Raw genomic sequence first — 15,549 nt, 5'->3', positions numbered from 1 at the left:
CCTCTCTGATGTATGTTCCTGTTCTGCAGCTAGTGATGCTCCCTTGTGAGAGTTTGTTTGCAAAATACCTCATTTGGAAAGGTTGCTGTGTGTGTTTATGAGGCAGTGTTAGAGAAACAGAAAGAGGAGGCGTCCCCCTCCTGCCGTGCTGACCTTGCCCAGCACACAGTGGACGGATGGACCCCTGCCGTCAGAGCTTCGGCAGCGCCAAGACAGACCAGGCCACAGCCAAGTTGCTTTGCAGAACCCAGGAGCTGCTCCCGGGGTCCTGCCCTCAGACCCTCTGTGCTGGCCTTCAGCTCCGTCCTGTCCCGAGTCCCAGGCTCACCCGGCTGGCAGACACGTGGGCTCTGCCTTTCAGCTGGAGCGGATGCTGGAGAGCACAGCTGTGCGTGCCCAGAAGCAGCTGATCCTGCTGCACAGGGAGGAGGGCCCGGCACCAGCCCGCACCGTGGAGTGGCTCAACATGCGGAGCTGGTGCTCCGGCCACCTGCACCTCTGCTGCCCACGCCGCGTCTTCTCCAGGAGGAGCCTGCCCCAGCTGGTGAGGCGGGGAGAGGAGGCTGCCTGCCCGTGGCTCCGTGGTTCATTTCCTCGAACGTTCGAAGCATTCTTCACATTCCCCACCTGATTCCCTGACACCTGCGCTCCCTGGGCCCTTCCTGTTTGCTTGTGAACGTGACCCTGCCTCACGTCTCCTTCATCTTGCCCTTTGGGCCTCTGGTGGCCACGGCTAGGAAGCAGCTGGTGCGGTGGGGGCAGGCACAGGGCGGCCATCAGGCTGGGGGCTCAGCGAACCCTGGGGATGGGCCTGAATCAGGGGGCTCAGCAAACCCTGGGGATGGGCCTGACATCAGGGGGGCTCAGTGAACCCTGGGGGATGGGCCTTATGTCAGGGCTGCTCAGGGCTGAGGCTGAGGCCCCCACATCCAGCTGGTGAGGGTGTCCTCCGGCCAGCGCTGCTCCCTCCTTTGGGCAGAAGGCCCTGAGACTTTTAATTCCAGTGTCCTCAGGCAGCCCTGGGGCCTGAGGGTGAGGGGTGTGGAGAGGCTGCTCGTGCTCACGGCCCCCAGCCCACAGCTCTGTCCAGAAACCCACGCCCTGAAGGTACCATCTGCTGCAGGATAGGGGGACCCCAGTGGGGACAGCTCTGAGGATGCTCTCTGGCCCCCCACCCGGGCCCACTCTCTGGCCCCCCACCCGGGCCCACTCTTTTGCCCACGTACCCTCTGCCAGTGTCCTCCCCCCAGTAGCTGAGCTGTCTCTGGGGCCCGGTCTGGGCACTGAGGTGCTGACCAGTCGTATCAGGCAGGGCCTGCTGCATGCTGGAGAGGATTTGGGGTCAGTTTGAGTCAGAAGTGGAGGAAACTCCCCCCAGTCAAGCCAGGATGCGAGGTCTCGGCCGAGGGTGGGGCCCTGCACCAGCCCTGCCTGACGGCTCCTCCCCCAGGTGGAGATGTACAAGCGTGTCTTCCAGCGGCCCCCGGACCGACACTCAGACTTCTCCCGCCTGGCAAGGGTGCTGACGGGCAACGCCATTGCCCTGGTGCTTGGGGGAGGGGGAGCAAGGTGAGTCCCCCCGCTTCCTACACACTCCTCACTGGTGTGTGTGGTGACAGTCGCCCCCTTGGGTGCTGGGAGGTGCTGGGTGCGGGGGGCGGGGGGTGTCACCCGCAGACGAGACCCTCAGGCCGCCTGTCCAGACCCAGCCTCCACCCCGGCCTATCCTCTGAGCAGGTCCTGCAGACCCTGGCACATGCGGTGTGCCCACTGACACCCAAAGTGGCCCTGGTTTTATTAGGGCCAGTTTAGCAGAAGACATATCTCGTTTTGACTGTCTTTGCTTAGAAGTGGTTGCTTGGGCCGGGCGCGTGGGTCACGCCTGTAATCCTAGCACTTTGGGAGGCCGAGGTGGGCAGATCACGAGGTCAAGAGATTGAGACCATCCTGGCCAACGTGGCGAAACCCAGTCTCTACTAAAAATAGAAAAATTAGGCGTGGTGGCACGCACCTGTAGTCCCAGCTGCTTGGAGGCTGAGGCAGGAGAATTGCTTGAATGCGGGAGGCAGAGGTTGTGGTGAGCCAAGATCGTACCACTGCACTCCAGCCTGGCGACAGAGCGAGACTCTGTCTCAAAAAAAAAAGAAGCGGTTGCTTGTTGGCCCTTTGCACCTCCTCCTCTGAAACCTCTGCTCTTTCCTTAGCCGGTCTTTCCCGGCATCTGGTGAGTTTCCTTCACTCCAATACTTCATAAAGAATGATCTGCTTTGCCCAAACTGAGTCCTTCAGGGACTTTAAACCCAGATACCTCCTCCCCTGCCTTGTCATCAGACACCACCTTCTCCTGAACTTGAATAAATACACTTGGAACAGAGATGGAGCCCGGGAGCCACGAGGAGGGTGGGACAGGCATGTGCCCCTCTGCTGAGCCAGGTGCGTAAGGGTCAGGGTGGAGCCTCCTACCGCTGCCCCCAAAGGAAGGGAGGACGTCGAGGGGTGCCTGGGCGGGGGTCCAGGCCAGGGCTGCCTGCTGGGGTGGGGCCTCTCCGGCAGCCCCTCCCATCTCCCACGGAGTGCCAGCACTGCTACCCAGGGAAAAGCTCGGAGGTAGCCCCAGGGCCTCGAGGATGCTTCTGCTGGCCCCAGGGCAGGGCCCTGTCAGCCTGGAGCTGTTCTAGGTGATGAGGTGCCCACTGCATCCTTCTGTCTAAGGGACTTTCCACCTTGTCTTGTGCCACATTTTCTCTTGAAAGCTGCAGAAGTTGGCCTACAGCAGTTCAATGGCTTGCCTGAGGTTGCCAGGCTGGGGACAGGACCCAAGTCTCTTTCTGTGGGTCTGGGACAGTGCAGGGACTTGGAGCAGTTGAGCCCAGGCCACATCAGCAGCATTTTTAATGAGAAAGTAGCTTTGATCAAGGTAATACTTAGAAGCCATACGGTTCTGTAAGGCACGTAACTGCAGTCCTTTGCCCTCCCTCCAGCACCACGTCCAGAGTTATCCCAGAAATAACCATGTCTGGTGTTTTGGGCTGTCTGCTTGTCTGTATTTCTAAATCATATTCCTATTCTACTAAGTTTTTGGGTTTTTTTTTAGTTTTAGATTGTTGACTTCTTAACCCCCTTCAACACCTGCAATCAGAGTCTATCTAACTATTGATTAATCACTCATCTATGCATCTGTCTCCCTCCTTTCCACTCAGAATCCCAGTGTGGTCCCATCACTAGTTAGCCAGCACTCACTGTCTGTGTTGTTATGGCACTGTGGGTGTCACTCAGAAGTAAGTCACATCCTATCCTATCCTATGATTGAAGTTCCTTCCTTGGAGTTAATAATTGTCACATTTGTTCAGTTTTCTGGGTATCCTTAATTTACCTGAAGACACTGAGGCAGGCATTAACCTCCTCTCGGTATGTTCGGACATACCACTCATCTCTGTTTAGTTTTCAGGAGTCGTCCTCCCGAAAGCCCTCTAGCCTCCTCGTATCTCTACTGGTTGTTTTCTAACATGCTGCTGAGATGTTGGCCTGGAATTTTCTTTCACCACCACCCTGGAAACTGCCTTTGTTTCTCTCCTGTGTTCAATTCCATTTCCTGTAATTTCATGTCTTCTTTATTGGTTTATTCCTCATTTTGGTGGATATATGTTCTAGAAATCCCTAGGAGAAGACGCATGGGGAAGTAAACATTTGAAGACCATGCATATCAGCAAGTGTCCTCATTCTATTCCCATACTTCAGTGATAGTTTGGCTGGGTATAGAATTCTAGATGGAAATAAATTTCCCTGAGAATTTTAAGGCATGGTTCCATTGTCTTTTTAGTTTTTTGTATTGCTGTTGAGAAATTTAATGCTATTTTTATTCACAGGGCCTGTTTTTTTCTTCTGGAACCTCGTAGGAGATTCTTTTTTTAAAAAAAAAACAGGGTCTCAGCCGGGCGCAGTGGCTCACGCCTGTAATCCCAGCACTTTGGGAGGCCAAGGCGGGCAGATCACAAGGTCAGGAGTTTGAGACCAGCCTGGCTAACATGGTGAAACCCCATCTCTACTAAAAATACAAAAAATTAGCCAGGCGTGGTGGCGGGCGCCTGTAGTCCCAGCTACTTGGGAGGCTGAGGCAGGAGAATGGCGTGAACCTGGGGGGTGGAGCTTGCAGTGAGCGGAGATCGCGCCACTGCACTCCAGCCTGGGAGACAGAGCAAGACTCCATCTCAAAACAAAAACAAAAAACAAAACAAGGTCTTGCTTTGTTGCCCAGGCTGGCGTGCAGTGGCAATCATAAGCTCACTATAGCCTCAACTCCCAGCTTCAAGCAATCCTCCCCACTCAGCCTCCCAGAATGCTGGGATTACAGGCGTGGGCCACTGTGCCTGGCCTGAGACTCTGCATTCTTGGTATTCTGAAAGTGCATGATGGGCCTTCATGTGGCTCTTTTTGCATCCACTGACACTGGATTCCCAGTGGACCCTTTCAAATTTGGAAACTCACAGACTTGAACTCTGGGAAATTTTTAATTTTTCTAAATGAAAATGTTTATCTCCCTCTTATCTGTGTTCTCTCTTCCTGGAGCTTCTTTTTTTTTTTGAGGCAGAGTCTCGTTCTGTCGCAGTGAGCGATCTCGGCTCCCTGCAAGCTCCGCCTCCCAGGTTCACGCCATTCTCCTGCCTCAGCCTCCCAAGTAGCTGGGACTACAGGCGCCCCCACCACGCCCAGCTAATTTTTTTTTTTTTTTTGTATTTTTAGTAGAGACGGGGTTTCACTGTGTTAACCAGGATGGGCTCGATCTCCTGACGTCGTGATCCGCCTGCCTTGGCCTCCCAAAGTGCTGGGATTACAGGCGTGAGCCACTGCGCCCAGCCTTCCTGGAGCTTCTGATGGTCAGATTTGGGGCATCTTAGATGGATCTTCTAATTTTTAGTCTTTTCTCTCCCCTATTCTTCATCTCTGTCCTTCTGTTCCACTTTCTGGAAGATTTTTCTCAAATGTATCTTGCAGTTGATCTTTTCTGCTAAAATATCTCTGAGGTCCGAGTGCGTTTCCCCACGGCACTCCGGTGTCCCTCCGGGGCTGCCTCGCGCTCCTGAGAACGCTCGTCGCCTTCCTTGTGCCCTCCTTGCTTGCTCAGATTTTCCACGACGCACCTGTTGGTGTCTGGCGTTGATCACGTGACATAACATGCCTGAGATTTGTCTGCACTCCTGACTCTCAGCAGTGGCAGTGCCGGGCCGGCTTCCATGGTGCCCTCCCCGCTCTTTGCTTATCCGCCTTCCTGTCGATGCACAGTTGGTTGGTTTTCTGGTTTTGGTTATTACAAACTAAGCTGTTATCACCAATTCTTTTGTTTGTTTGTTTTGAGACAGGGTCTCGCTTTGTCGCCCAGGCTGGAGTGCTCAGCTCACTGCAACCTCCGCCTCCTGGATTCAAGTGATTCTCCTACCTCAGCCTCCCCAGTAGCTGGGGTTACAGGCACCCGCCACCACACCCAGCTAATTTTTGTATTTTTAGTAGAGACGGGGTTTCGCCATGTGGGCCAGGCTGGTCTTGAACTCCTAACCTCAAGTGATCCACCCACCTCAGCTTCACAAAGTGCCAGGATTACAGGTGTGAGCCACTGCACCCAGCCCCAACTCTTGTTCAAATCCTTCTGTGGACACATTTCCTTTCCTCTTGGGCAAATGCCTAGGAGTGTAAGTGCCCGGTCGTGGGGCAGTTGTATTGTTTTACACTCCCACCAGCAATGTCTGAGAGTTCGAGTGACCCACATCCCCACCGACCCTTGGTAATGGCAGTATTTTAAATTTTGCCCATTCTGATGGTCTGCAGTGGTGTCTCACTGTGATTCTAATTTGCATCCCTCCAATGACTGATGACGTAGAACACCTGTTCATGAGCTTGCTGGCCATTTGTGTGTCTTCTTTTGTGGAGTATCCATTTAAGTTCTTTATTCCTTTTGTAATAGGTTCTTGTCTTTTACTATTGTATCGAAGGAGTTCTTTATTCTGAACACGAGTCTTTTGTAGATACATTTATTACTGATATTGTCCTCAGTCTTGGCTTTTCTTCTCATTTTCTTAATGGCATCTTTGGATGAACCATTTAAAATTTTGAAGTGTGATTTTCCAGTTTTTTTATGGTTATTAATTCCAGTGTTCTGAGAGCTTCAGCCTATCCCAAGGTCACAGAGGTACTCTTCATCTTCTAGAAGATTTTCTATTCTATCCTGTATGCTGAAGTCTGTGAGCCACCTCAAATTGATTTTCATGACTGGTGTGAGGTGGGAGTTCACTTTTCCCATGTGGTGTCTGGTTGCTCTGAATGATATGGTTTGGTCATGTCCCCACCCAAATCTCACCTTGAATTATAACTCCCATAATCCCCATGTGTTGTGGGAGGGACCTGGTGGGAGGTAATTGAATCATGGGGGCAGGTCTTTCCCGTACTCTTCTCGTGATAGTCTAATGGGATCTGATGGTTTTACAAAGGGCAGCTCCCCTGCACATGTGCCCTTGCCTGCCACCATGTAAGATGTGCCTCTGCTCCTCCTTCACCTTCCACCATGATTGTGAGGCCTCCCCAGCCACGTGGAACTGTGAGTCCATTAAACCATTTTTTTTTTTTTTTGAGACGGAGTCTTGCTCTGTCGCCCAGGCTGGAGTGCAGTGGTGCAATCTCGGCTCACTGCAACCTCCACCTTCTGAGTTCAAGCAATTCTCCTGCCTCAGCCTCCTGAGTAGCTAGGATTATAGGCATGTGGCACCACATGCGGCTAATTTTTGTATTTTTAGTAGAGACCGGGTTTCACCACGTTGGTCAGGCTGGTCTCAAACTCCTGACCTCGTGATCTGCCCGCCTCAGCCTCCCAAAGTGCTGGAATTACAGGCATGAGCCACCTTGCCTGGCCTAAATCTTTTTTTTTCTTTTTTTTTTTTTTGAGACGGAGTCTCGTTCTGTCACTCAGGCTGGAGTGCAACGGTGCAATCTCGGCTCACTGCAACCTCCGCCTCCCAGGTTCAAGTGATTCTCCTGCCTCAGCCTCCCGAGTAGCTGGGATTACAGGCACCTACCAGCACACCCAGCTCATTTTTGCATTTTTAGTAGAGACGGGGTTTCACCATGTTGGCCAGGCTGGTCTTGATCTCCTGACCTCAAGTGATCCGCCCACCTCGGCCTCCCAAAGTGCTGGGATTACAGGCTTGTAATTTATAAAGAAAATGAGGTTTAGGCTGGGTACAGTGGCTCAAGTGCTGGGTAATCCTGCTGAGCCACCGTACCCAGCCTCCATCTCATTTTCTTTATAAATAACCCAGTCTCAGGAATTTCTTCAGAGCAGAATGAAAACGGATGAGTACACCTTCCCTCCCTCCTGAACTGCTGAGGCCCCTGTCAGATCCAGTGGCCCTGCAGGTGTGAGGCTGAGGCCTCCGTCAGATCCAGTGGCCCTGCAGGTGTGAGGCTGAGGCCTCCGTCAGATCCAGTGGCCCTGCAGGTGTGAGCCCACCTGGACCTTGCTGGGTTCCACTGGTGTGTTTCTCTATCCTTAGTGACAATACTACGCTGTCTCAGTTACTGTAGCTTCACAGTCAATCTTGGCATTGAGGAGTCACCTAGTTCCTTCCATTTTCCATTTTTCTTTAATTGTTTTGGCTGTCCTAGGCCCTTTGCATTTGCATGTGAATTTTAAAATCAGCTCGTCAGTGTCTCCAAAAAGGAAACCTCCTGAGATTTGGATGGAGGAATACATTGAATCTATACATCATTAGTTGACAACATTGAGCCTTCCAGCCCACAATCTAGACAGATCTCCCCATGTACTTAGGCCTTCTGTAGTTATGATCAGCCATGATTTGCGGTCTTCAGTGTAGAGGTCTTGCACATCTTTTGTTAACTATATTTCTAAGGGTTTTACAGGCTTTTAAAAAAGTATTATAAATGGTATCTTTTTTTTTTTTTTTTGAGACGGAGTCTTGCTCTGTTACCCAGGCTGGAGTGCAGTGGCGTGATCTCGGCTCACTGCAATTTCCACCTCCCGGGTTCAAGCAATTCTCTGTCTCAGCCTCCTGAGGAGCTGGGATTACAGGTGCCTGCCACCACACCTGGCTAATTTTTGTATTTTTAGTAGAGGCGGGGTTTCACCATCTTGGCCAGGCTGGTCTTGAACTCCTGATCTCATGATCCGCCCGCCTTGGCCTCCCAAAGTGCTAGGATTACAGGCGTGAGCCACTGTGCCTGGCCATAAATGGTATCTTTTAGACTTCATTTTCAAATTGTTTGTTGCCAGTATATAGAAATACAATTGATATTTATAAATTGATCTTATATCTTACAACCCTGCTAAATTCATTTATTCTTGTAGCTTTGTTGTAGATTCTTTTTGACTTTCTAGACACATAGTTAAATTTTCTGAGATTAAAACAGTATTTTCTCTTCCTGTACAATATGCATATGTACGTTCTTTCTGTTTCTTCTTCTTGCCTTACTGTGCTGGTGAGAACCACCGCTGCAGCGTGGATAGACGTGGTGGGCGCAGACACCCAACCCTCATTCCGGGCGTGGGGCAGGTGTTCAGCCCACCACTGAGTGTGATCTTGGCTGTTGGCATTTTGTGGCTGCCCTTGGTCAGACTGAGGAAGTTCCCTTTTATTCTCAGTTTCCTGAGTTTTTTTAATCATGAATGGTGGTTTTTGTGACTCTATCGAGATGATTGTATTTTCTCTTTAATCTGTTAATGTGTTAATTACATTGATTTTCAAATTAAAATGAACATTGTGCTCCTGGGACAGACCCATTTCGTCCTGATGTTAAAGTTATCCTGTTTGTATATTGCTAGATTCTACTCAAACCTGAGTAAGACTGGACTGAAATTGTCCTTTTTTGAAATGTCTTTACCGGGTTTGGTATGAAGGTTTGTTTGTTGGCTTCATAAGCTGAAGTGGGAAGTTCTTCTTCTTTTCCTATTCTCTAGAAGGTTTTTAAAAAATTTTTATTTTTACTTTTTTATTTTTATTTATTTTCTTTGAGACAGTGTCTCATTCTGTTGCCCAGGCTGGAGTGCAGTGGTGTGATCACAGCTCACTGCTGGGATTACAAGTGTGAGCCGCTGCGCTCAGCCAGAAATGGAATCTGTAACTTTTAAATCCCCACAAAGAAAGTTTCATATCCAGATGGTTTCACTGGTGAATTTTATGAAACATATAAGGAATAAATAAAACAAATTTTACATAAAACCTTCCAAGAGGCCAGGCGCGGTGCCTCACACCTGTAATCCCAGCACTTTGGGAGGCCAAGGAGGGAGGATTTCTTGAGCCCGAGAGTTCCAGACCAGCCTGGGCAACATAGTGAGACCCTATCTTTATAAAAAATGAAAAGATTAGCTGGGTGTTATGTGGTCGTAGCTACTTGGGAGGTGGAGGCAGGAGGGGGATCACTTGAGCCCAGGAGATTGAGGCTGCAGTGAGCTGTGATCACACCGCTGCACTCCAGCCTGGGTGAGAGCTAGACCCTGTCTAAAAATAAAAATAAAAAATAAATAGATTAAATTTATTTAATCTTTACTGAGTTACAGTACTACTCATATGTTCTATTTCTTATGTTATTTTGGTGAGTTAGGTTTTTCTAAAAATGTGCCCATTTTATCTGAATTTTTCTATTTATGGCATGAAGCTGTTCAGTATTTCAAACTAAAGCATCTGCACCAATGTTCCCATTTTCTTTCCTGTTCATCATTGATGCTTTCTCTCTTTCATTTCCTTGATCGGCCTCACCGGGGCTGTCCGTCGAATTGGTCCCTCCAACACCAACTTTCATCTTTGTCAGTCTTCTCTATGTTTGTTTTTGGCTCTTTAAGTTATGCTCTTATCATTGTTATTTGCTTAATTTTACTCTTTTATTTAAGTTGTTCTTTTTTCCCTAACATTTAGACGAGCAGACATTGTCTATAAAGAAACAGATAGTAAATATATACTCTCTCACAACCACTCAGAGGATAGAAAAGTTAAGGTAACGCGTCTTTTATTTTCTCAGGCTCGCTTAAAGGTTTTTTCTTTCCTTGGGTTTTTGACAACATGAGAATGGTTTTCTTTTGATTTATGTTAGGATTTATCGTGCTTCCTGATTCTGAGCCTGATGTCTGTCTGTAGAACATGCCACACTGTCTCTTCAGATACAGCTCCCTCCCCGTCTGCTTTCTGTGGCTCCGATCACACATACATTAGAGTTTGGTGCCAGATCCCATGTTTCCTAAACTCCCTTACAGATTTTGTAAAGCAATATTGCTACATATTCTGTCCTCTCGATGCTTCATGATTCAGTGACTATTTGTTTCTGACCCATCTTGTATTTTACCATTTCTCTCTTCAGCTGTTCTGTTCTGCCGTTAGACTCACTCATTGAGCTTTTCATTTGTTATTATATTTTTCACTTCTAGAATTTTCATTTGGTTTTATGCCAGAATTAACACTCTTGTTTTTAATTCCTTGAACTTGGGTTTTTGTTTTTGTTTTGTTTTTTTTGAGACGGAGTTTTGCTCTTGTTGCTCAGGCTGGAGTGCAATGGTGCGATCTCGGCTCACTGCAACCTCCGCCTCCCAACTTGAACTTGTTTTTAAGGCTTATACCTGAGTAATATTCTGTGGCAGTATTACATATGGTTCTTTTTAATTATGTTAAAATATACATAACATAAAATTTACCATTTAACCATTTTCAAGTATCCAATTAAGTATTAATATATTAATATAATTAATGATACAATGTTGTTACAATGTCGTGAAATGAACAATTGCCACTGTTCATTTCCAGAACTTTTTTACAGACAGGGTCTCACTCCAGTCCAGGCTGGAGTGCAGTGGTGTGACGTCAGCTCAGTGCAGCCTTTGACGTCTTCCCACCTCAAATCTGCCCCCGTGATCCAGTTACCTCCCACCAGATCCCTCCTCCAACACTGAGGATTAAAATTCAACATAAGGTTTCGGCAGGGACAGAGAGCTAAACCACAGCAAATGCCTCCAGGGTCCCTCCCTGCTGTGGCTTGCATCCGAGTTCCCTCCTTAGGGCTGGGTGCTCTTCCCTTGTCTACTTTGTCCCCATTCACCCGCTGTTGCCACCTTTTGGCTCCCTGCACACTTTAAGCGTGGTCATTGTAAAAGCCTGTGTCTGTATCTCTTACCTGGGAGGCACTCTGGGCCCACTTTCATTGTCTGTTTTTTCTTTTGGCTATGAGGCCAAAAGGAAAGCCTATATGAGGCTTTTCTTCTCATATGACTGGTAATCTTTGGTTGAGTGGTGGACATTCTGTATGAAAGCAGCAGTAGCGACTGGAGGCCCTGGGTGCCGGCTGCCTGGTCTCGGGGGTGCCCCCTGGTCTCGGGGGTGCTCCCTGGTCTCATGGGTGCTGGTCTACATCCAGCTCATCTGACTCCTGGGGTGCTGCCCCTCAGGACGCTTCCCAGGCTCCTCCCTTCCAGGGCCCCTCAAGTCCAGTTTTCCCACCACCTCTCAGACGCCCTGCTGGAGGCAGCCGTGTTTCCGGGTAGAAGAGGCCAATGCCGGTCAACTCTCAGGACACCCTCCTCCCCATCCCAGCCTCACAGTCCCTCAGTACCTCCAGAAGGAAGGATTTCATTTAATTAATTAATTTATTTATTTGTTTTGAGTCAGAGTCTCACTCTGTCGCCCAGGCTGGAGTGCAGTGGTGTAATCTCAGCTCACTGCAACCTCTGTCTCCTGGGTTCAGGTGATTCTCCTGCCTCAGCCTCCCGAGTAGCTGGGATTACAGGCGCGCACCACCACGCCTGGCTAATTTTAGTATTTTTAGTAGAGATGGAATTTTGCCCTGTTGGCCAGGCTGGTCTCGAACTCCTGGCCTCAAGTGATCTGCCCGCCTTGGCCTTCCAAAGTGCTGAGATGACAGGCGTGAGCCCGGAAAGAGGGGTTTTAAACTGCATCTGGAGTCCCTCTCTGTGTCAGCGTCTCTGCCTGTGGAGGAGTTGGGAACTGAGGATGAGCAAGAGGTGGCAGGCGGCCACCTCTGAGGCCTCTGCAGGGCACAGCCTGGGCCTGGTGCTCACTCCTCGCTCTGTGTCCCTGGCTGGTGTAGAGGCTGTGCCCAGGTGGGCATTCTCAAGGCCTTGGCGGAGTGCGGCATCCCTGTGGACATGGTAGGAGGCACGTCCATCGGGGCCTTCATGGGTGCCCTGTACTCTGAGGAGCGGAACTACAGCCAGATGCGGATCCGGGCCAAGCACTGGGCCGAGGTAAGCAGGCACCCGTCACCCTCACCGGAGCACAGCCCCCAGGTCCTTGCTGGTGCTGGGGGACGCTGGGGCCGTTGGCCTCTGCATGTGGCTCTGCAGGGCCCTGCCCTTGAGGAGGCTACCCCCTGAAGCCTCCCAGTGCAGCTTGTGAGGCAAAGGAGCACCACAGAGAAGGCACAGATGCAGGTTGGTGGTGGGAGGCGGTCTGATCCGTGCCCGGGTCTGAGGTGGTGGAGGTGGCTGCAGGATGACATGGATGCCAGGATTGTGGAAAAGAAGCTGATTGTTACAGCCCCTGGGAATAAGAGGCACGGAGCCTCCATGGGGGTTTCTGACCCGATGGCCAGGCAGGGCAGCGTGAGCAGCTGAGGATGGGCTGACTGAGTCCTTCAGGCACGCTGGGGGCCGTGGGGCTGTCCCTGGCGCATGGCACCCAGCCTGGGTTGATTTAGGGCAGGGAGATGTTGGCGTGGGGATGTGAGATCAGGTCAGGGCGGCTCAGTGTCACAGGGGAGATGTAAACTACTTTGGCCACTAGTCTGGCCCTTGTGATAAACGGATTCCAGAATCAGAATACCAAATGCAGAATCAAAGACAGCAGTGAGAACAGGCTCCCCTCGGGCAGCAGAGGGAGGCAGCCAGGCTCCGTTCCCCAGCAGACGTGGCCGCCGTCTGCCCTCCTCAGCGCCGCGCTTGCTTTTGTGGAACAAAACCGAGCTTTGGTTGGAGCCATGAGTGGGATCAGAAGGGTTCGTGCTCTCCTTTTAAAAGGAAAGAAAATTCGTCACCCCCTGTGCGGCAGCAGCTCCCAAGCAGGCCTGTGCTGCATTCACGTGGCCCGGGGCTGCCACGAGCCCCACCAGCGAGTCCCAAGGCCACTGACACCTTCTCCCCTCTCTGTTCAGAAATGTTTCTTTCCCTAAAATGAGTCACCCAGTCACCTTCAGTGTGGCTGCTCAAAAGAGGGCTTGGGGACTGGCATGCAGCAGGACGGCCCCGGGGACAGCGTCCTCGGGACAGAACCCGCCATGGGCAGAGGTGGCTCCGAGCCGGTCCTGTCCCAGAGTCACCTGGTGGCCCTCTCCCTGTCCCTCCATCTGCGGGTCTGGTGCTGGGGGGCCAGGTGTGGGAATGGCCAGAGCTCTCTGGGCTGGTCCTCCTTCCGTGCTGGGAACGCTGGGCCCTGGGAACTGGCCGGGGCAAGGTGAGGCCGGGGCTGTGTGCCTGCCCCTCATGCTGAGGAGAGGGAACAGTGGGCGTGTGGTCTGGCTCATCTCTGTGAGCCCCTCTGGTACTGGGCAGGGGCTTCCTCAGGGAAGGACCGGGGTCTCCTCTGCCTGTGGCCGAGGCATTCTCACTGCCTGCATCACACGGTGTAAGCACGTCCAGCCCACACTCCAAGCGCTTCCCTCCCAGCCTCCGTCCCCTGAGCCCTGGCTCACTGTGGCAGGGAAGACCCTTCCTCTCCATCCACACTGGGCATTGAGGCTAGTTTGAGGTCAGTCTCGAGTCCTGTCTGCCTCACTGAGGAAGGATGGGCCCCAGGCCCACCCAGAAGGAACCCAAGAGAGCCCGGCTTCCCCGGGACCCCCGATGGAGTACTGCAGTGGCATATGAGCCAGGGCTGGGTGGCTCTGACCTTCCCGAAAGCAATCCACTGTGTCCTCCTGGCCCAGGAACCTCATGTGCCCAGCAGCCCGTCCCGAGCTCTCCTCCTCACCGACCCTCCGGCCACGGGCATGGGCAGGCCTTGCCCCAGAGCTGAGCAGGCAAAGCCGAGGAGGCCCCAGGCATGGGGGCACTGCAGAGCCTGCAAGGGTAGGGCCAGCGAGGGCTTAGGGATCAGGAAGGGACCGAGGGTAGGGCTGTGTCCCGGCTTTCAGGCCCTGGGGCGTCCACCAGCCTCTGCTTAGGGGTCAGGAAGGGACCGAGGGTAGGGCTGTGTCCCGGCTTTCAGGCCCTGGGGCGTCCACCAGCCTCTGCTTAGGGGTCAGGAATGGACCGAGGGTAGGGCTGTGTCCCGGCTTTCAGGCCCTGGGGCGTCCACCAGCCTCTGCTTAGGGGTCAGGAATGGACCGAGGGTAGGGCTGTGTCCTGGCTTTCAGGCCCTGGGGCGACCACCAGCCTCTGCTCACTCTGAGGCTCCAGCCAAGGCGCCAAGCCCCAGGACCGTGGGTGGGGCCCAAGGACACTCTGGACCCCCGTTCCATTCATGAGAGGACCTCAGCACGCCACGTGTCTGCTGTGGCAGCCCGCAGGGAGGGTGGGAGCCTTCTGTAAATTGCACATGTGGCCCCAGGGCATGACGTCCATGATGAAGGCCGCGCTGGACCTCACCTACCCCATCACATCCATGTTCTCCGGAGCCGGCTTCAACAGCAGCATCTTCAGCGTCTTCAAGGACCGGCAGATCGAGGTGCACCCCCACCCTCAGGAGCCCATGCAGCCCCCAGTGCCTGTCCCCTCCTGGCCCCCCACCTCTTGGCCCTGGGTCAGCCTCTCCAGACACAGGACAGGAGCGTGATGGGAGAGGGCCCATCTGAGCCCCGTCCGCCCGCAGGACCTGTGGATTCCTTATTTCGCCATCACCACCGACATCACAGCCTCGGCCATGCGGGTCCACACCGACGGTGAGCACTCCTGCTGCGCAGGGCGGCCGCTTGGGTGCGAGGTGTGGGCAGGAAGAGAGCTCAGCAGCCCCAGGGGTTGGGAAGGCCGCGGGGTCTCCTGAAGGATGCAGACGTATGGGCAGCTTTGTCCATGGAGGACACAGGATGCCCCTACTAGGGGCACAGACAGGAGGGGGCGTGGCCTGGGCCAGAGACCTCAGAAGGCTGGAGGAGACCCTCAGAATCAGCAATGTTGGGCTAGACTGATGGACGCCATGTGGGAGGACACAGTGAGGGGCTCCCTGAGTCCTGGGGTGAGGGGCTCACCTGGTTCAGGGGGATGAGGGGTTCACTCGGTCATGGGGTGAGGGGCTCCCTGAGTCCTGGGGTGAGGGGCTCACCTGGTTCAGGGGGATGAGGGGTTCACTCGGTCATGGGGTGAGGGGCTCACCTGGTTCAGGGGGATGAGGGGTTCACTCGGTCATGGGGTGAGGGGCTCACCTGGTTCAGGGGGATGAGGGGTTCACTCGGTCATGGGGTGAGGGGCTCCCTGAGTCCTGGGGTGAGGGGGTCACAGCAGTTGGAAGTCCTGGGCACATGTAATGCAGTGCGACCCCAGAGAAAGAACTCAATTTTGTTCAGCCCTTGGGCCATGAGCTTCCCTCTGTGGAGGCGGCCTCAGAGAGTTGGGAC

At 52.6% G+C, this 15,549-nt stretch overlaps 1 protein-coding gene across 5 annotated transcripts in view; it reads left to right on the top strand.

The window, feature by feature from the left end:
- Positions 1-15,549, top strand: part of PNPLA7 (patatin like domain 7, lysophospholipase) — a 95,178-nt gene that overhangs the window by 75,850 nt on the left and 3,779 nt on the right. For 4 of the 5 annotated variants that reach the window (XR_008668308.2, XM_055350261.2, XM_063696910.1 and 1 more), the window contains 5 exons: positions 362-544; positions 1,451-1,569; positions 12,091-12,247; positions 14,547-14,663; positions 14,808-14,877. Coding sequence is in view for 4 of the 5 variants with exons in the window: in XM_055350261.2 (XP_055206236.2) it covers positions 362-544; positions 1,451-1,569; positions 12,091-12,247; positions 14,547-14,663; positions 14,808-14,877 (646 nt within the window). In the remaining variant the exon portion in view is untranslated. Of the gene's footprint in view, positions 1-244; positions 545-1,450; positions 1,570-12,090; positions 12,248-14,546; positions 14,664-14,807; positions 14,878-15,549 lie in introns of all 5 variants that reach the window. The other variant, XM_063696909.1, reaches the window with a different exon arrangement.

Source organism: Gorilla gorilla, chromosome 13 (genome assembly GCF_029281585.2).
Source record: "Gorilla gorilla gorilla isolate KB3781 chromosome 13, NHGRI_mGorGor1-v2.1_pri, whole genome shotgun sequence".
Taxonomy (NCBI): domain Eukaryota; kingdom Metazoa; phylum Chordata; class Mammalia; order Primates; family Hominidae; genus Gorilla; species Gorilla gorilla.
The sequence above is the reverse complement of the archived record's forward strand: the minus strand, read 5'-3'. Positions and strand labels throughout refer to the sequence as shown.